A 20,720-nucleotide genomic window follows, 5' to 3' on the forward strand; every position below is an offset into this window, starting at 1 on the left:
AGAATAAGGACTGTGAATGTATTAATATTGCACTATAGTTTATACAAACTATTATGTATGTATAATGTGATTTGTTACCACGCGAGTACAATAAAATGTATTCACAAAAAAAAATGCAGTTACTGACATCAACACTAGTGTGCTTACCCATATGTGGGTGATCTGGAAAAAGATGTGTAACTCAGAAGTAGTATAGTTGCCAGTATATTAAAATATTTTCCAGCAACACTGGAACTGAGCAAATTTACCTCAGTATGATATGTATGGTATGATTTAGGTAGACATTTGTGGACTACAACCCACAAACATGGTAAGCTATTATAACTTAGTATGCAGTTTGCATTTTAAATAAATCCGTTCAAATAAAAACAGATAGTTGGGAGTCTTATCCAGTATACAATTAATGACAATTATACCATACAGATAATCAATTCTAAAATCCTAGGAAAAGTGTTTCTTTAAACCTAAGTCTGCATCGAATATTCGGGACGGTTTGCAGTTATAACCTAATCCGGGTTATAATTTTGTTATCTAGCCATTGCCTGTCGTTTTAAAACAGGACACAGAGAGAACAAGGGGAGAACATATTTATAAACACGGTCGTGCTACCATCCAAATGATAACTTAAAGGTAAGGTTTAGACTTCGGAGCAGTCTCCCACCTCCGCAGCGCCCCTCCCCCCTTACACACGACGTGGGCTCTTTGATTCTTCAACTGGTTCTCACCAGCTTCTAGCGGATTGACGTCAGCGAAACACGTCTCCCGCCGTAACACCCCTTTCCTGATAGTGAGGTGCACAGTGATTGGCCAGACTGCGTGCCACGTCACGGGTGGTATATAATACAGGCTTTGTGACGCAGGCGGCCGGCGTCACTGTGCGTGAGCTGCGTCCCATGCTGTTTACTGGTCACGGAGGAGAAGACAGAGAAAGGAGGTTGGGGCCGCATCCAGCCCGTCACAGGAGTCCACCACACCGCACCCTAGCAACGGGAACAGCCGTCTGCTGTATGCTCCATTACCGCCCGCCGCCTGGCTGCTCCTCCGCTTCTTCCTAGGGACCGGCTGTATGATTAAGATACAATCTTCAATGAGTAAGCATAGCCCTGTAAGTACTGGTCTCTGGCTATAGCCTCCTGTAACCTATCGCTTCCCCCATATGAATTAGTACGTGTTACATGTAGCAAGAGCTGCCTGCTGCTCACGGTCTCCTGGCCACCCCACCTAGTGTCTTCGTGTACCTGATGTGTGACACATCGCTGTGTGGGCGGCTCGTTCCTGCTGGATACAGTCCGATCGTGTCCCTCTACCTATATTATCTATTCTATGGATGATTGTATATCTGGGATTCAGCGCAGCCTAGGCGTGCAATTCTCTGCCATTTTGTTTCTTGATCTGGTGGGGTGGTTTTTTTTCCCTTCCCCGGTGCCATTTTTATTAGCTGGCATCGTCTCTACTGCTGTTCCTTACACAATTCGTTTCATTTTAAATAGTATCTTTGAATCCATTGTACCAAAACAAAATATCTGCGTATGTTTGATTGTGTACTCGTCTTCTGTATAACTTGCTTTGTAAATATCTGAGACCCTGGAAGGCATGATGTCGTTTGAACATGTCAGGGCTTGTCTTTAGGATCTCTTGGGTTTTCGTGTGTGCTTTTAGTTTGAGAATAGTTCAGCCCTTTGCAAGTGCATTGACTTGTTTTTAAATCTGGTCGTTGTAGATCTTGCAGGCTTTTAGCTTTAGGTCACATAACTGCAGCTGGTGGTACATGCATTTTGCTAACAAGAACTGCAAATGTAACACCAGTATGTATGAGCTACTAGTCTGATGTCATTGGTTTGTGTCCATGTACTCTGTTGCATGCACCTAACTAGTGTGTTAAGATTTAATTTAAAGTAATGTGTTTTTTAAATGGAAGTTGATAAGTCTAATCTTGCCATCATATAAGTTTTTTTAGTTCATTTTAAGTAGGAAAGTTAATGTTTGACTAATTGCCTGTGCTCCAATGGACTTTAAAATCTGAATTAGAAATCTGTCACAGCTTTAAGTTTTGCAGATGGGTGTATTCATTCTCAGTTTGGAAAATAAATTATATTGTATCCCATTTAAATATGAACAGCTGACACATTCTTGGTTCAACAGATCAAAGGACTTCTAATATAGAGCAATGCATGCTACAGTAAACTTGTCTCTTTTTTGTTAATTTTATGTTTGGCACAACCACGTTATGAAACCTTACACTCCCTGTCAAAGTTGTTCACAAATTGAATAACAGCGTTAAGGTTTGCCCGTATGAATCATCTCTAAAAAAAAAAAAAATGTTGCATTGATCCCTCCATGAATGCACTGCAAAGACTACCAGAATCATAATGACCAGAACAAAGGTTCATTGTATTTGGGATTGAATTGTTCACTAATGGCATGAAATTGTTGTTGGTGTGCTCGGGTGGAAAAATGTTTAAAGCTAATACAGTAGTCCAGTGATGTTACTTGTAACAATTTAACACCACTTGGTAAGGAACAGATTTAGATAACTATGCCAAAACGACTAAATTTGTGCCTAGTCTGCATCCTGAAGGTAGATTGATTTTAAATTGTTGCTATTCACTCCACACTGGTTTCCCTTTAATTGGATTACTCTGTCTAGCGTGCATAAGAGACCACCCCTTATTTCCAACTTTCTCATAGCTTAATTTTCAAGCTCTTTAGTACATTTGGTTGTGTATATGTATTATCCAGCATGCTTTAGATATGAAGATTTAAAGCGCTACCGAATTTGCTAACGCTATATAAATATATGTTGATGATGATTTCCTGATTAAGGTTTCTTTAATTTTCAGATCAATGTTTATTTTTTTCACTTGTACCCTCCTTTATCAAATTTGTATAATCTCTCTCATGCTATCATAGTAATTGTAGAAGAAAACACTTGTTCATGTCTGTGTAATGAATGAGTAGACATTGCTTATTGGTCATTCCATGTCAGTTCAGCCAGGTGTCCACCACCCTTCCCTGAAAAAATATTTCTTCCAACTATCTTTCAAAGTATTAACTGCTTATTAATCACAGCTTATTTATTCCAGTTTATTTGAAGTATCACAGGTGTTAAGGAATCGTCACTAAATTTGGACCCCTAAGGTAACTTTTCGACCTGAATCCAAACCAAATTACTTTATCTTCCTTGCGTTTTGAGTTGCAGAAAAAATGCTAGCTCTTGCAACAGAATCAGCTAGGTTAACTCAACATTGGATATCCCCAAAATAAATTTGGTGCTTACCAAAGGTATACAGTCATAGCCAAAAGTTTTGAGAATGACACGTATTTTTCAGAAAGTCTGCTTCCGCAGTTTTTATGATGGCAATTTGCATTTACTCCAGAATGTCATGAAGAGTGATCAGATGAATTGAAATTAAAGTCCCTTTTTGCCATGACAATGAATTTTATCCCATGAACATTTCCACAGCATTTCATCCCTGCCGCAAAAGGACCATCTGATATCAGGTCAGTGACTCTTAACACAAGTGAGTGTTGACGAGGGCAAGGCAGGAGATAACTGTCATGCTGTTTGAGTTGGAATAACAGACTGGAAGCTTTAAAAGGTGGATGGTGCTTGAAACCATTGTTGTTCCTCTGTTAACCATGGTTATCTGCAAGGAAACGCATGCAGTCATCATTGCTTTGCACAAAAGGGCTTCACAGGCAAGGATATTGCTGCTAGTAAGATTTCGCATAAATCAATCATTTATTGGATCATCAAGAACTTCAAGGAGAGGGGTTTAATAGTTGTGAAAGAAGGCTTCAGGGTGCCCAAGAACATCCAGCAAGTACAAGCACAGTCTGCTAAAGTTGATTCAGCTACAGGATCCGGCTTGCTCAGGAATGGCAGAAGGCAAGTATGAGTGCATCTACATGTAGAGTGAGACGAAGACTTTTGGAGGATGGCCTGTTGTCAAGAAGGCCAGCAAAGAAGCCTCTTCTCTCCAGGAAAAACAGGGACAGACTGATATTCTACAAAAGGTACAGGGATTGGACTGCTGAGGACTGGGGTAAAGTAATTTTCTCTGAATTCCCTTTCAGATCGTTTGGGGCATCTGGAAAAAAAATGCTTGTCCGGAAAAGAAAAGGTGAGCGCTACCATCACTCCTGCGTCATGCCAACAGTAAAGCATCCTGAGACCATTCATGTGTGGTGTTGCTTCTCAACCAAGGAAGTGGCCTCACTCACAATTTTGCCCAAGAACACAGCCATGAATAAAGAAAGGTACCAAAACATCCTCCAAGAGCAACATGCCCTTTCCAGCAAAAGTGATGACTAGGTGGCTCAGGAATTAAAACATTGAAATTTAGGATCAATGGTTGGGAAACTCCCCAGCCCCTAATCCCATTGAGAACTTGTCAATCCTCAAGAGGCAGGTGAACAAACACCCACAAATTCTGATAAACTCCAAGCATTGATTAGGCAAGAATGGACAGCTATCGGTCAGTATGTGGCCCAGAAGTTGATTGACAGCATGCCAGGGTGAATTGCAGAGGTTTTTAAAAAGAAGGGTTAACATTTCAAATTGACTCTGTGTAAACTTAATGTAATTGTCAATAAAAGCCTTTGACGCTTATGAAATGTTTGTAATTTTACTTCAGTGTACCATAGCAACATCTGACAATAAGGTCTAAAAACAGCAAAGTTTGTGTGAAACCAGTACTTGTGGTGTTCTTAAAACTTTTGGCCATAACTGTACATTACTACCACAGAAAAACAGCCTGGTACTGTTTCATAGCGAAGAGAAAAATGTATACATTCTACTACTGTTGTACTGCCTACATAGTTTACACAAGAAACCATGCTAGGTTAAAAACATACCCAAGAAGTGAACCAAACTGAGGCAATAGGATAACCCTCCTATACAGAAACTAATGGGAATGGGATTCCCTTTCAAAACTAAAGCTCTCCAGAGAGGAAGACTCAATCACGGCAGCTGCTCATCCAACGTGCACATTTAGTAGTCTTTTAAATATTGACTGCCATATTACAATCTACTCAAAATACACTGGATTACATAACTGGGACCACTTTACAAATGAAGAAGAAAAACTTCTGATTCTGAGAACTGAAGTTTCAAATGCAACCAGAGATTCTGGAAGCTGTCTACCATCATGAAAGGGTATTGCTTTTAAACTATGAATAAATTCAGAAAACAAGCTTTCTCTGGCTCCTTTCTGTGAGACAAATGATCACAGCATAAGTGTTGTGTCCCTGAAGTGGGCCAAAGAACATGTTGAGTGTCAACCTCATGCTGTTATTAAGCCAGGACAAACTTTGGCCAAAATGTAGAATTCAACTGTCACACTATAAAGATCAAGTAGATATGCCAACAGTAGTTGAATCCCTGGTGAAGAGCTGAATCAAAGTATTAAAAAGCTTGGTTGTGCCTCCGTGAAACTGCATGGGGTAAAGACACCAGAGGCATATGCTAAAAGAAACAAAGAGCTGGAAAGTACAGCTATTCAAGACAAACTTGCTCAAATATTCTCTTCCGAGCACATCACTAGAATCGGCCCAAATGTTCAGGTTGTGATCATTTACATAGTCTGATCTCTGTATTTTAAGCAAGTGTGAGTAGGTGCCACGGTAAAAAGTAATAAAAATATTAACTGACACCAAACTGCTGGATAATAAGGGCAGACCGCAGAAGAATTTAATGTCACAGAATATATGGTAAACAAGAAGTTACCAATGGCAGAATCTAACAAAGCTAGAGGGACAAGCCCTTGTACAAATTATTAGGTACAGCAAATTTATAAAGATAAATTCTCAGATGTGCCATGGAAAGTTTTTTGGGTAGAAGTTTCGCAAGGAAAAAGAATTGAAACAGAAAAGGCTACTCCTAATAAACTTTAAAGTTGGATTCTCTGTCTTTGAAAGCATGATAAAACTCTTTGATGTCTGGAAAACTCTTGTCTTGTTCCTTACGACCTCCATGGTTGTTGCTGCAAGAGGTATGCATTCTGTGTGTTTGTGAAACTTGACAAAACTTAGTCATTGGTTGTTCTACCGCTAAAGATGCACTACAAGACCTAACTGAATCCCTTGTTTTCTCTGTCTCAAACTTTAATGTGTCATCGATGTGACAAATGCTCAGTTCTGGAAGCACTTCAGTAAATCGAAAAACATTTTCATAATATTGACATGGATGATTACTACACAATTGTTTCTAAACAGTGGGTTCACACTGACCAAGTGTTGGGTTACAATTACTAGTACTGTGGAACAATTCCATGAAGTCGTTTTGTAGTGCTGTTGATGATGCAGCAGCCCAACAGTCCCAGACTTAATACCTACACCAGTGGAAGGAAACATTTTGACCAGAAACAGAAGCCATGGTGTTAAAATACAAGACTGCAAAACCAAGCTACATAGCTGTCTAGAAACTGCAAAGACTGTGGCAGGAACACGCACTCATCACAGATTTTGCCCTATTGGTTATGATGTGCTACACATATACCACTATAGAAAACGTATAGACAACAGCAAGACATCAGGAACCAGAATTTGTTACTGCGACCAGTCAGTAAAAAATGTAGAGAAGTCATCTACACCCTGGAACATGTCAGCAGTGTGCAATAGCCTCTTATATATTTAATGTAACAAGGAGGTACAAGGTATGCTGGTACAATTCATAAAATGAAACCATCAATAAATGTGTTGTCCTGGCCTCGATCAGTTTTTTTTGTTTTATTCATATCCTCTGTTCCGGGAGTGCTTACTATCCAAGGACGTGCTGGAAGGCGGTATACGGTTTTGAGGTTAAGGAAAATTACTGTTACAACAGGTTCCAAACAAGGGCAAAATGTGATTTGACTCATTTTACTTAATATTTAAGATTTGGGAGGAAAAGTACCCTAACGGGGTCCAAATCTCAATTCCTTCAAACAAACGTGATACTTCAAAACTGGAATAAACTGCAATTAGTAATGGTTTAATAAATTGAAAAAATATTTAGGGTAACTTATAGCCAAATTGTCAAGGTGTTTCTTAAAAAGAAAAAAAAAATCATTTGACTGTTTCTGAGCTTTTTATTTTTTAGCATTTCAGTACTCTTAATGCTGTTTTCACTGTGCCACGTAAAAAGGTCCCCACAAGTAATCCTTAATCTCTATAATATAAAGTCTCAATGATGGTCACACCTCCACATAACTCATCTGGGAATGCTTTCACTTGCTTCAAAATTTTCCCTTAAGACTTTCCCACATGTCCCACTTACTGGGATCACCAGTTGTCACTTGCTTGTAATCGAATAGTGGCAGGTAAAAAATTACTGTCTAAAAGTGGACAGATCACAAAATTTATCAGATCTAACAAGACCAACACATTGGAAGGCAATTTTAGTAAGACATCTTAGAAATGTAACGCTTTAAAACAGTTGGTGTTGACTATAGAAACTAATCTGTCGGATGTTTTTATTTGTATGTTGTGTTTGCTATATTATTGCTTGGATAATGGTTAAATGTAGGTCTGTCTCCAATTACTGCAAGAGAATGCAAGGTGTGGCTGGCTTTATCAAATGTACCCTTATATTACAAATCTCCTACAACACTTTCCTGTAGGTGAGAACCTACAAAACAATAAATGTTAATTCTGCAGACTGGCTTATATTTGCAATATACAACCATATCTGATTCTCAGTTATGTGATAAAGAAATTACACTTTGAAATTTATTTTTATTTATTGGGGCATAATTCCTAAATCTTTGCTAAATGTGAGCTTGTGTGACAAATATCCCATAACATGTTTACTCATTTTGTTGAATAAATACTAACCTAAAGCAATGTGTGAAAAGTATACACTACCTCTGTAGCTATTAGAACCACCTTTAGCAGCAGTAAATGGTTTTCTGTAAGAGTTTCATCAGTTATTTATATAGCGCCACTAATTCCACAGTGCTGTACAGATGACTAATTCACATCAGTCCCTGTCCCATTGGAGCTTAGTCTAAATTTTCTAACATAGACACAGAAAGAGGGAGACTAAGGGCAATTTGACATCAGCCAATTAACCTACCAATATGTTTTTGGAGTGTGGGAGGAAAGCAGAGCACCCGGAGGAAACCCACGCAACACAGGGAGAACATACAAACTCCACACAGCTAAGGCCATGGTCGGGAATTGAACTCATGACCCCAGTGCTGTGAGGCAGAAGTGCTAACCACTAGGCCACTTTGCTGCGATTTGAGTTTGTCGCAAATCGCACGTAAGTACTCTTGGCCTACTATTTACAACATTTCTTTAATTCATTGATATTCTAGGGAATTCATACATGCACAACTCTTAAGATCCCACCAGTATTTCAATGGTGAGATGTCTGGACTTGGCAAATTTGATTCCTTTCATCTTCATGTAGTCATCTGTAGACTTGCTAGTATGCTTTATATCATTGTCTTGCATAATCCAGTGTCAGACACGCTTCAAGTGTCAGACAGATGGTCTCACATTTTCTCCTAGAATACCATAGTATAAAAGGGAAATTCATGGTTGAACTACAAGGTGTGCTGTGGCTGCAGACAGCCCTCATCACCCTTCATACAAACTATGTGCTTGACAGTTTAGATAAGGTTATTGTGGTGTGTAGTGTCTGGTACCAGCGCATGAAGATCAAATAACTCCTTGAGTGAACACCGTTTCAGATGCCACTGTTAAAACCTAAGCTGTACTGCAATGGTGTCTTTGTCTTTCTCCTGGTTACCCTTCCATGAATGCCATACTTAAGTCTCTTCTTTTGGTAGATTCATGGCTTGGTGTGTTTTTTTTGTTTTTTTGTCAGAACACCATATTGATAGAAGCATGTAGGTCACTGAATGTAGCACTTGGGTTCTTTTTGTTTTTTTGTTTTTTTTCCTCTGGTCAACATATGGTCTGTCTGCAACTTTACTTGGACAACCACTCCTGCGACTAACTGCCTTAGGGTTTCCGTTTGCAAGTCTTTCTCACTATACAATGATGGACTTCAAACTTTTTTGAAATGGTCTTTATAGCCTTTTCTAAATGGAGTAGAGCTGTTGCTTCCGAGGTCAGTGCAGATGGCTTTTCTCCTTGGAGTTAACACAAATCTAAATATGTCCGAACTGCTTTCATATGTAACTGGTACCATGTCCTGATCCAATTAAGTGCATTATCTTGTAGTTGAAGTGGAATGGATGTTAGCTTTTTTTTATATTGTAAAAATGACTACGTAATATAGGTTATTGGTCACTTTAGACTGAGTTTTAGCACTTGGTATATTATCGGATGACAGATGGGTAATAGGATACATTTCAAGGACTACATTTGTGGCTCCCTAACCTTCAAAAGAACAGCGCATTACCCTTAATCTCAATATTAAGTTAAAACAATACATTTAATAAGACATCTGTAATCAACCAGTATTTTAATGTGAAATTTAAAAGTTACAAGGTGTAATAAACCTGACAATTCAATGGGACTTCTGGGTGGCTGGATTTTCGGTCAGCTTTTTTAAAGCTGTGTATGTAGACAGCATGTGGCCCTAAGGCTGTCTGATTTCCAGCACTGGTCTATATTATGTCCTGATCGTGAAACCTATTTGAAAAAGGGTGTTCTTTTTCACAAAATTAAGTGACCAGGGAAAAGAAAGAACAGACCCTGGATAAATTGAAAGGCCTACCCACATGTACTCTCCATTCTTAACAAATTCTTATTGTATTCTTGTGCTATGCTTAAACTGTATTCTAAACATTGATTTCATCTTGTAGATACCTCGGGGTCAGCCACTTCTAACTGAGAAGTTATCTGTTTTTAAAACGTTTGTAGCTATTTGTTCTCCCCAGAAAATCTTGCCAGCTGGGTGGCATCAATAAGCAGCCTGGTGATGGCAGTGTAAAACTCTGCAATAATGAAAAATATTGGTTTTTACCCACACCTGCCAGGACTGGTCAGGCTGGTGGTCTCACACTGCTGACTGTACTGCTCACATAGAGCCTGTTCTAATAGGAGAAACAATCGTTTATTCTATTATAATAGGACTCTAGTGCTCCAAGAGCTGGGTGACAGTCGGATGGAGCACCCAGGAAATAGGTGCTGGGGAGAACACTGGCTATAATTTACATGTGAGATTGCAGCGCTTTAATGTGTGCATGTCTGTCTTTTTTTTTTTTCAACAGCAGTTCTGTGGTGTTCTTGGTCACACATTTATGGAGTTTCTGAAAGGTAGTGGAGACTATTGCCAGGCACAGCATGACCTCTATGCAGACAAGTGAACTGTAGAAGAAATTCATTACTACTCCACCAAGAAACCCCCCTAAGAGCAGTCAACCTGGACAAGAAGTGTTGGATTAAATTTGGCAGCACACTTTGTGTTAGGCGCTGAAATCTGAATGGGGTAAACCTCAGTGCACTGCATGTGTTTTGCCTCCGTATTACTGGATCGAAGATTTCCTACTTGTAAGGAGGCTCGTTTTACATTCATTGCTTCCATCCAAACGAGCACTGAGAAATTTGTGGAGTAGAGTGAAGCCAACTTCAGTTTTATAAACACATTTTTCCTTTCTGATTAACTTTTTTTTTTTAATTTTTATTTGCTACGTTTTGTTTTTCAAATCTTGCACGTTTTTGTTTTTTTTAATTAAAAATGGCCCGAATGAACCGCCCTGCTCCAGTGGAGATAAAATACAAGAACATGAGATTTCTTATCACCCACAATCCAACCAATGCCACCTTAAATAAATTCATAGAGGTAAGTAGCAATGATTTATCCAGGTGGACTTCATGTTTTATTTCACTTTAGATAAGCTCCTTTCCATTTGAGTGGATTTGGTGCTCATTTAAAAAACAAGACTCCACAATCTAGTGTTTAGTTCAGTTGCTTTTGTATAACCAATTTAAGATCTTTTCAGGATTACTTTAAGGATTACTTTCGGCCATGCATGTTCTTGGGGTTCCTAAATGGGCTGCACTCAATGTTCAACTAATGAAATTACACTTACATGTTTGTGGTCCTACAAATCAAAATTCATCACAATACAAGTCACCTTTTTAGTTTTCCCATTATTTCTCATGGCTATAAGAAGTTTAAATACACTGGCATAACAATAGCAGATTCTAGGGGGCGCAGAATCAGTTTGGCATGAGGTGCCTCCAGACTATTCTGGAGATGCATCACTTCAGAGATTTTTATGGAAACTTTGTTTTTCTTCGCATCCCATAAAAATGTGTAGAAAAAATAGTTGTTTACCGAAATAGCCGGCGATGGGTCCCTAAGGTTATGAATTCAGAATGTGACTTGGTGAAATCATAAGTCTCTTTAGGCACTGTCATCCAGAATCATGCTTTTCTAGCCTGTGTTAAAGTGTGACTTATGTAAATGAATATGGTGCCAATGATACTATACCCACTCACTGTTGGGGAGAGTTTGTGGCTTTTCACATATGTCTGAAGCTCACCAATGTATATATGCTCCAAGTGCAAAAGATGTAGGACATGAATCTCTACAAATGCCAGTGCACAAGTAAAAAATGGATAGGAGTACAGTGACAGTAGCAACAATGGTTTGCATGTATTATTTAAAACCTAACTTTGTAATTGGAATACAGAAATGGTTAATGTGCAATTGTTCAAAATGTTAGATTGTATGATATGTTTATAGAATAGTGTGGAAGGTGGAGTTAGGAAATAGCCTTACAATGGCCTCTTTTACTGTTAGTTTTGGGGTTAGTTTAATTTTTTTTTTTTTTTTTTTTTTTTTATACCTTTGTCAATATCATTTCTCCTACAGGAGCTTAAAAAGTATGGCGTTACTACTGTTGTGCGGGTGTGTGAAGCCACTTATGACACTGCTCTAGTGGAAAAAGAAGGCATTCAGGTTTTGGTAAGTATAAATTTACAATTTTAAAATAAAAATCTTGTACTGAACTTGCTCAATATAGTCATTATTTACTGTGTAGATATAGTAATCAGCTTTTTCTTTTCCTGTAAAGGACTGGCCTTTTGATGATGGTGCCCCACCATCTAGCCAGATTGTAGATGATTGGTTAAACCTTCTGAAATCTAAATTCCGTGAAGAACCTGGCTGCTGTATTGCTGTTCATTGCGTTGCTGGGCTTGGGAGGTAAGTCATGTTTTTCACACCACTGAAATCACATTGAGGTATAACTTTATGGTTTTTAGACACTAAACCTACTACCAATATCTATTTATACAAATTTCTCTCTATTCATGAGACTCGTAACATCCATAAACATACTTAACCCATGAGGCATTCTATTAGTGTCTGTATTGATTTTGCATGTATAGATTGCTTTTTCTGTAAACATTTTTTGTGTAGATTCTTTAACAATGAATTAAATAACTAAAATTGATGCAAAATTGTAGTAATAAACAAGGCATTAAACACAAGCAGGTGTAGCAACACCATTGGTGCTTTTTTGATCACCCTGTTTTCTTATGTATATCACTATATAATTTTGAGAGCAGATTTTTTTATTTTGAATGACAAGAAAACATACTGATAGTATTAGGGAAGCACTTAACAGCTTCAGAATTATACATTTTCAAATCCTAATTGCAGATCCATTTTTTTTTTTTACTACTATTCTAATGTCTGTTCCCTTTCAGAGCTCCAGTACTTGTTGCTCTTGCTCTCATTGAATGTGGGATGAAATATGAAGATGCAGTTCAGTTTATAAGACAGTAAGTATGCTGCTTGGCTAAAATGTTTCATGGACAGAATTAGTCACTGCATCTGAAACTAACTTGTCTCAATTTAAAGTATTAATGACTCCCCATCCCCACACACTTTATTTTGCTTAGTTTGTACAAAATATCATTGATCCCTTATGCTCCCTTCCTTCAAATTTTCAGCACTCTGCTTATCTGAGCATGACTATGAACTATAAAATATAAAGACAATGCATAATATTGCTACTTTGTGCTTTTTTTGATGTGCTGTTTAACAGGAAACGTCGTGGAGCTTTTAATAGCAAGCAGCTGCTCTACCTGGAGAAGTATCGTCCGAAGATGCGGTTACGTTTTAAAGATTCCAATGGTCATCGGAACAACTGTTGCATACAGTAAAAGCAAGATGAGAAATTAAAACCTGAGCAGGATCCAGTTTCAGAACCTAGTTAATGTGTTATAGGTCAAGTGATGCTTTGGAACATGTGTAGGTCACCCCCTGTCAGCTATGAATTTGCTGTCACTGTAGATTAACAATCATGTAATGGAGCTTGAATTATTTGCGTATTTGTTTTTTTTTTTTTTTTTTTGTCCCTCCATGCCCCTGATTCAGTCTAATCACACAGTAATGAAATTTGTCACCTCAATTTCCGAAGACCTGTATCAGTGCACAGTACACAATGCCAAAATGCACTGCACTCTTTATTTTGCAGTGCAATTCCAGTCAGCAGTATAAACTGACTTTTAGAAATGGTTCAACAAATGAATGTTGGCTGAATATATGCTGGCTGCTCACTGTATGTTTACATCTTCTCCCACAATTTCTGTAAAATCAGGTCTTGCACATATTTGTGTAAGGGGTGTTTTTTTTGTTTTTGTTTTTTTATATTCTTTCATACATTGCCAATAACGCAGACATTATGTAGACTTCATGCCATAAATCTTGGTAACACATTATCAACCTTTGTTCTATAGAAGCACACCACATTGTAAAAGTCTTCAGACAAAGCCTTACTGTTTGAACTTGTGTCTGCACCATGTGGTGCACCTTGATATGGAGGACCTTATAGTGTACCTTTTTTTTAATTTTATTTCTAGTAAAATGTTGCCTTTTGTCTTGTGCAGGAAGTGTAGAATATGTCATTTTCTTCCATAATTTTTAAACTGTCAATGCTTTAATGTAGCTGGATTCTTAAAGTTTCTGAATGGTCCTTACTGTTCATTTGGACATTTTTCCAATAATTGCTTTGTGATTTACTTTAATTCCCTTCATGAGATTCTGCTTTTGCAAAGGCAGAGCTCTATCCTTTTTTGTATGCCTTTTGAGCTGTGTAACTTAATATTTGGATACTTGACAACTTGTTTTATGTAATTGATAAAAAAAAGTGATCTGTATTAATGTTGGCTCAACCATATATTTATACTGTCTTGGGAATGTGTGGTGTTAGTACTGTGGGAGAATAAGTTACCAGTGTTCACCAGCTTGTAAAATGTAGTATGAAAGCATAAACCTCTAAATAAAAGAAATTAAATGGTCTGTCATTGTGTAGAGTGCTTTAATTGTAACTTAAATGTGTTAAAAAAAAAAAAATCTTAAAATTGCCACATAACTAGCATGCTTCTAGATGGCTGTAACCGAAGACTATTTTCACAGAAAACATTAATATGCATGGCATAATTGTCAGAAATCAAATGTGAATGTGGCTTGGGTCCTTCTAGCTACCATTTATTTCCTCCTCTCTTTATAGAAACAATGTAAATGTGTGTACATACATGACCATAACAGTGTTCTTAGTCAATATTTATCCCAGTTCATTGATTTTTCATCTGCAGCCTTTGGTCTGTCGTTTGGATAGTTTTAACACAGACTACAGTCTGTCCATTACCAGATTGTATTTTTGCTATTCTAGATGGTTGGAGCTTGTATACTAGTATTCTACATGAACAGAGAATGGAGGCTGAGAGAAATTCTATTAACAACTCTGATTGCCATAGTTCACAGTTTGAGTATCATGCTCATTATAAACCTTTTGCATGAGAACTATTAACGTGTTCCACATGTACCTAAGGTTAAATTACAGTAATTTTTTTTAAGCCGTGTTCCTTAAGCCCAGTCGTCGGGACCCCCTTGACCCCCCCCCCCCCCCCCCCCCCATCCCCAACAGCACAGATTTTGCAGATCTGCTTACTTTAGCACAGGTGTAGTCATTACTGACTGACACAGATCCACAGGTATAATTTCCCTTGTCACCTGGAAAACATGCACTGTTGGGGGATCCTGGATTTGAGAAATATTGGTTTAAAGCACAAATGTTTTACTTTGACTTTTAGTACAACTACTGTTAATTACCTTGACTTAACTGTTTATAAAAATCGTGATGAGGTGTGCAAGATTGGATTGTATAGAAAGGAGATTGAGATGCAACAGTTTTGGAAATACTACCTGTTGCACCTCCTATCGGTTTCTCCCCCTTTGAACTACCATATGGCCAGGGTACATGGACCTCATGATCCGTTCCAGGAGTCTTGTGAAGGGGAGTAACCCACCCAAGATGTCTCCGTAGTAGAGTATGTGTTGAAGCTCAGAGATTGGTTAGAGAATCTCAAGGGGCTCGCACAGGCTAACCTAGTGAAAGCACAGAAGAAACGGGAAACTTATGTTCGGGGGGCATGTGCAAGAGTGTTTGAGGTAGGGCAGAAAGTCCTTGTTCTGATACCCATGCACCAGAACATCCTCCAGGCGGCCTGGACTGGACCATACATAGTATCAAAACGCCTGAGTGACATCACTTACGTGGTGTTATTTAATAGCGACGGTAGGTGACAGTGGACCTACCACGTAAATATGTTGAAGGCATTCCATGAGAGTGGAGGTAGTAGCAACAGTTTGCTGCTTACTGGCTGAAGAACCAGGAAGTGACCCACTACCTGACCTCACGGATGCCAGAGGTGAATTTGGTGTAGAGGAAGAGGGCTGGGATGAGTAGTTACATAGTTGATGAGGTTGAAAAAAGACACCAGTCCATCAAGTTCAACCTATTTTGGATCTCCTGCGATCCTGCACTTATATTTGAAATTAATCCAGAGTAAGCAACCGCCAATCTGTTTCAATTGTAAAAATCCCCCCAGACTCAATATTGCAGTCCTATTTGTACCCTATATCCACTACTAGCCTTCATTTTAAATTAACTGTCGTATCCCTGGATACACCTTTCCGCTAAAACTTTGTCTAACCCTTTCTTAAACATATCTATTGAATCTGCCATCACAACCTTCCCTGGCAATGAATTCCATATCTTTACTGCCCTTACTGTAAAGAACCCCTTCCTTTGCTGGTTGTGAAATTTCCTCTCCTCTAACCTTAGGGGATGACCATGTGTCCTGTGTATGGTCCTTGGGGTAAAAAGTTCCCATGAAAGCTCTCTGTATTTACCCCTAATGTATTTGTACATAGTAATCATATCTCCCCTTAGACGCCTCTTTTCTAAAGTAAACATGCCTAAACTGGCTAACCTTTCCTCATAACTTAATGACTCCATACCCTTTATCAATTTTGTCGCCCTTCTCTGAACCCTTTCTAGTTCCAAATTATCTTTTTTGTAGAGTGGTGCCCAGAACTGTACTGCATATTCAAGATGAGGTCTTACCAACAGTTTATACAGTGGCAAAATTACACTGTCTTCCCTTGCATCTATGCCCCTTTTTATGCATACCAATACTTTATTTGCCCTTGTAGCTGCTGCTTGACATTGAGAACTATTGCGAAGTCTACTGTCTACGAGCACTCCCAAATCCTTTTCCAATATAGATTCTCCTAAATTAATTCCATTTAATTTATAGATTGCATTCTTGTTTTTGATCCCTGAATGCATAACCTTACATTTATCTGTGTTAAACCTCGTATTCCATTTGGCCGCCCAATCCTCCAGTTTATTTAAGTCCCTCTGTAGAGAAGCTAGATCTTGCTCTGATTTTATTACTTTACAGAGTTTAGTGTCATCTGCAAAAATAGAAACTTTACTCTCTAAACCATCACCAAGGTCATTAATAAATATATTAAAAAAAGTGGTCCCAGCACGGAACCTTGAGGTACTCCACTTAAGACTTTTGACCAATTAGAATGTTCCATTTATCACAACTCTCTGTTCCCTATTCTCTAACCAGTTTTCGATCCAAGTACACATTTTGATTCCTAGACCCAGTTCCCTTATTTTGTAAACCAACCTCTTGTGTGGTACTGTATCAAAGGCCTTTGCAAAATCTAAGTAGACCACATCTACTGTCCTGGTCTAAGTTCCCATTAACTTCCTCGTTGAGTGCCCGCAAAAGGGAGCAGCTTGAAGCAGTGCTGTGGCCCTTTGCATTCAGTAGGAAGCCCGGTCGGACTTCTTTGGTGGTGCACCATGTGGACACTGGTGAGCATAGGCCAGTTAGGCAACCCGCTTATTGGGTCTCCATAGAGGCCATTCAAACTATATACAAGGAAGTACAGGAAATGCTTGAGCTAGGGGTGATCCAGCCTCATTCTGACAGTTTGTCAGAGCAAGCTCTGTGCTCCAGTGACCTCAGATCACGCCCAGCGAAAGATGCAGGATCCTGGGGAAGAAGAGGAGGGGAGTCCTCTGGGGCCTATTCCTGGCCCAGTTCTAGATCAGCCTGCCTGCGTTACAATATTGGCATTGGGAATTAAGCAGATGGATGTTACCCAGTCTGAAAAAACAAAAGGCCTCTCCAGCCAGTTACAAAGTTAACAAAGGCCAAGATCTAGTGCATTCTGAGGATTTGGAACCGGTTTCCCTGAGGATAATATGAGGTGAATTGCTGGATGGTGACAGCAGAAGGCAAGAAAATCGTGGAAAGGACAAATTGATTGAGGATGTTGGGGTTTGTGATCCCCGGAAGCAGTATGATATAGACAGTGGTTTGGAAATCGCATAATTCCCTCTGGGACAAGAAAAAGCAACTCCTCATTGTGTAGGAGAAAGTTATCCTATACAGCAAAGGGTTAATGCTTCGTCCGAATCAGAGGAGCGTGAAATAGAAGGTGGAAATATCAGTGAACAAGTTCAATGTCTCGACTGTGAAATTGCAAAGTTGAAAAAACTGGTTATAGCAAAAGGGAACAGTGCATACAGTAGACTGTTTGTTTACCTTTCATAAAAGAAATAAAAACGTTGGAGATAGTTAAAAATGAAACTTGATTGCCTGACTGCGTTACAGGAGAAGTTGCAGAAAGCTGACTTCAAGTGATAAAGAAGAATTGTTTGTGCAACTACCAGCAAAACTGCCTGCTGATGCCTTTAGGGACACTGCAACAGATCCCCTATTTGACTGTATTCAGCCCTTGGAAAATGACCAGCTGACGAAGGAGCCTCTAGAGTCTGGTAAGAAGTCAGGGGTGCGGGTTCAATGGCAGGTGATGCTGTCGGATCGGCGCCCTCTTCCCCAGCCCTTAATATTTTGGGCTATCTGGACTGTAGCACCCTGATGGCAGGGGTCATGGCTCAGGCGGATGGGGCAAGGCCAAGTAATAATCCGGCAGTAGTGGACACTGTAGGAGGTCAGAGTACTCTGGTATTGTGCAATAATTCAGTGGACCGGGAAGTTGCGACCGATTGCCAGGCAACCACTTCCGGTTGCTAGGGACAACAGTGTGTGTGATTCTTTGCCGAAACTGTCTGGTGAGCGTGGAAAAGTTAAATTGCTGAATAGGGATACTTTTGTCCAAATGCAAATTGTGGAATCTATTTATGGGCTGTTAACTTGCTGTTCCTGAGGGTTCTAGGGCAGTGCTGATTGTCATTGAAACAGTGGTTAAAAATCCTGGCATATTAACCCCAGTAGTTGTGAGTATGGCAGGGAATGAACAAAAGTACTTCTAGTGTGCCCAAAATGAATGTGCAAGATATAGGTATGTCCCCTGCAACACTGGGATCAGGGGAGGTGGCAGCAGCAATTAGTCCCAGTGCAGCATCATATACTGATAGAGTGGCTGGCTAGTCTGTGTCATCTACTGCATCGGGTAGAAAAGGGAACGTCAGCAGCCACTGATAAAACACCTGTCATATCACATGCTGGTGTAGTCTGATCAGTCTGTCATCTGCTGCATTAGGGGTAAGAGAGGGGGCACCAAAAGCCTCAGGCCAAACATTAGGCAGGACATCGTACGCTGCCATATTGTCTGGTCAGTAGGAGTAGTACGGATCCCTTCAGGCAGGATGCTGGTGTTGGACAGCCTCTTAAAGGCTGTAATGTAGTTCAATTAAAATCTATTAATAAGGAGGTACCTCAACCTAGTAGGCTGGAATTTTTGAGTGCATTATTTTCAGCTTTTGGTTTCTCTGCTCCAGACCTCTTTGCCTGTATTCATCCCACGGGGTCTCCTGACTTTGACATCAGTTTTATGACTTACCATGGCCTCCAGGCCTTTTTGTTCAGATGGGTGAATTTCAGGGCATATGCCATCATAAGGCAGGAGAGTTAAACTTAGTTTTGGTACGTAATGAGTCCCTGCCAGCAGCTGACAACTTTTTGGCTAAAAAGGTATGTAGACCTTATACCTCCTTTGGTGAAAGTTCCGGACCCGAGCCAGCATGTTTGGGGTGGAGTCTATCACAGTTAGACTTTGATACACGGAGGCTGGCCTTGTCCATGTTCCATTGGCTGCTTTTATCGGCCGTGATCGTATACAAGTATTCTATCCTGGCCAGCCGAGGATGTGCCACCGCTGTGGTGACTTCCACCACCTTAGCATGAACTGTCCGGTGACTAAGTGTAGGCATTGTGCAGGCCTGGGGTATGAGACGAGGCAATGAGGGTGAAATTCCGGGCGATGAACTGGCTCGGGTTGCAGAATTAGTGAAGGCAGAGGCAACTTCTGTTCAATTGGCACCTGATTCTGCTGCGATGAAACTTGTTCCTGCACCGAGGAGGGTATGATCCGTGACTGGTGGAGAAAGCAGTAGAAGAGCCATTTATAGTCCCAAAGAAGAAGGGTAAGAAAGGGGGTGGAGGGAGCTTAGAAAAAGGGGAATAATTGTAGAAAATAAATTCCTTGTTCTTTCAAGTGATGAAGCGGAAGGGCATGTGGTGAGGCAGGTGGATGGGAGTATGGTACTTAGACCTAAGGTAATGAGAAGGAAAAGCAAGTCCAAGTTAGCAACCCAATGTGAACCAAATATCGTATATAAAAAAAACAAAGAACAAAAGTAAAAATAAAAAAGTGGATTTTCTGGTGAGTTAGCTCCTCAATCTTCTCTCTCCCTCCCCCCCCCCCCCCCCTTTCTCAGGTATTTCCTTCTTTGGTGGCCCCAGTTACTACCTCTCTCCCTGAGAAAATTGAATTCCCGGCCCTAACTCCTTTCCCGTTGGCCAACCCCCCTTCTGTCTGTATAGATCCAGGTCCTTCGGATCCTCTAGTCCCTATCCCCTTAGGTGATTTAGGGGTAAACAGGGCAATATCTTCTGTGGATGTGGAAAAGGCATCTAAGTCTGAGTCGGTAATATGTAAAATAACAAGGGGTAAGTTGTCTTATGTTTTTGGGTTTGCTGGAGAGGATGTACAAATTTCCCTCTCTGACAGTGAGAATGTCCCTTCAGGTGTAAGTGTAAAGAGATGGTGTTCATCAGAAGAGGACACCACCAAACGGGCAAAGAAGAAGCAATCTGGGTCCTACTTGTGTAACTCAGAAGGATGGCTTCCCAGCCCATAATGTTTGCCACCATTAATGTGGCATCCATTCTGTCCGAACGAGCTTGTTACTTTGATTTTTTTTTTCAGCATGGTTGATGCTGATTTTTTTATTTTTTTTTGCAAGAGACCAGAATAGGTTAGTTTGCTGACCTACATAAAGGTCAGAGAGAGTGGGGGCGTGGGGCCTTCATACTGGTCTCTTGCGGCCGAGCCGTACGGTGGGGTGGCGGTCCTTTTTTACTGACATAACTGTCCAACGAGTTAGAGCTCCAAGTAGGTAGATGTATGATTTTGGATGTCAACCTGAGAGGACATGACCCGAGGTTGATCAACATCTAAGGTCCTCAAA

At 39.9% G+C, this 20,720-nt stretch overlaps 3 protein-coding genes across 3 annotated transcripts in view; 2 read left to right on the forward strand and 1 right to left on the reverse strand.

Moving 5' to 3' along the window:
- LGSN (lengsin, lens protein with glutamine synthetase domain) overlaps positions 1–897 on the reverse strand; it is a 36,081-nt gene extending 35,184 nt beyond the window's left edge. The window contains exon 1 of the mRNA XM_075200403.1: positions 662–897. The gene's annotated coding sequence lies outside the window, so the exon portion shown is untranslated. The remainder of the gene's footprint in view (positions 1–661) is intronic.
- Positions 845–10,265, forward strand: LOC142144113 (uncharacterized). The gene is given in 3 exon segments (XM_075202574.1): positions 845–984; positions 987–1,105; positions 10,170–10,265. Coding segments are annotated over 3 exon segments (306 nt in total). The 5' UTR covers positions 845–893.
- A 25-nt stretch (positions 10,266–10,290) lies between these two features.
- Positions 10,291–14,215, forward strand: PTP4A1 (protein tyrosine phosphatase 4A1). The gene is made up of 5 exons (XM_075202573.1): positions 10,291–10,741; positions 11,780–11,872; positions 11,982–12,112; positions 12,619–12,693; positions 12,960–14,215. The coding sequence occupies exons 1-5, from the start codon at positions 10,637–10,639 to the stop codon at positions 13,075–13,077; spliced, it is 522 nt and encodes a 173-aa protein (XP_075058674.1). The 5' UTR covers positions 10,291–10,636; the 3' UTR covers positions 13,078–14,215.
- Positions 14,216–20,720: the final 6,505 nt, after the last annotated feature.

Source organism: Mixophyes fleayi, chromosome 3, assembly GCF_038048845.1.
Source record: "Mixophyes fleayi isolate aMixFle1 chromosome 3, aMixFle1.hap1, whole genome shotgun sequence".
Classification (NCBI taxonomy): Eukaryota; Metazoa; Chordata; class Amphibia; order Anura; family Limnodynastidae; genus Mixophyes; species Mixophyes fleayi.

Coding starts and splice junctions, on each gene's coding strand:
- PTP4A1 (XM_075202573.1), top strand. CDS start 10,637: ATGGCCCGAATGAACCGCCCTGCTCCAGTGGAGATAAAATACAAGAAC. Junction 11,873..11,981: donor AAGAAGGCATTCAGGTTTTG/GTAAGTATAAAT, acceptor TTTCCTGTAAAG/GACTGGCCTTTTGATGATGG. Junction 12,694..12,959: donor GCAGTTCAGTTTATAAGACA/GTAAGTATGCTG, acceptor GCTGTTTAACAG/GAAACGTCGTGGAGCTTTTA.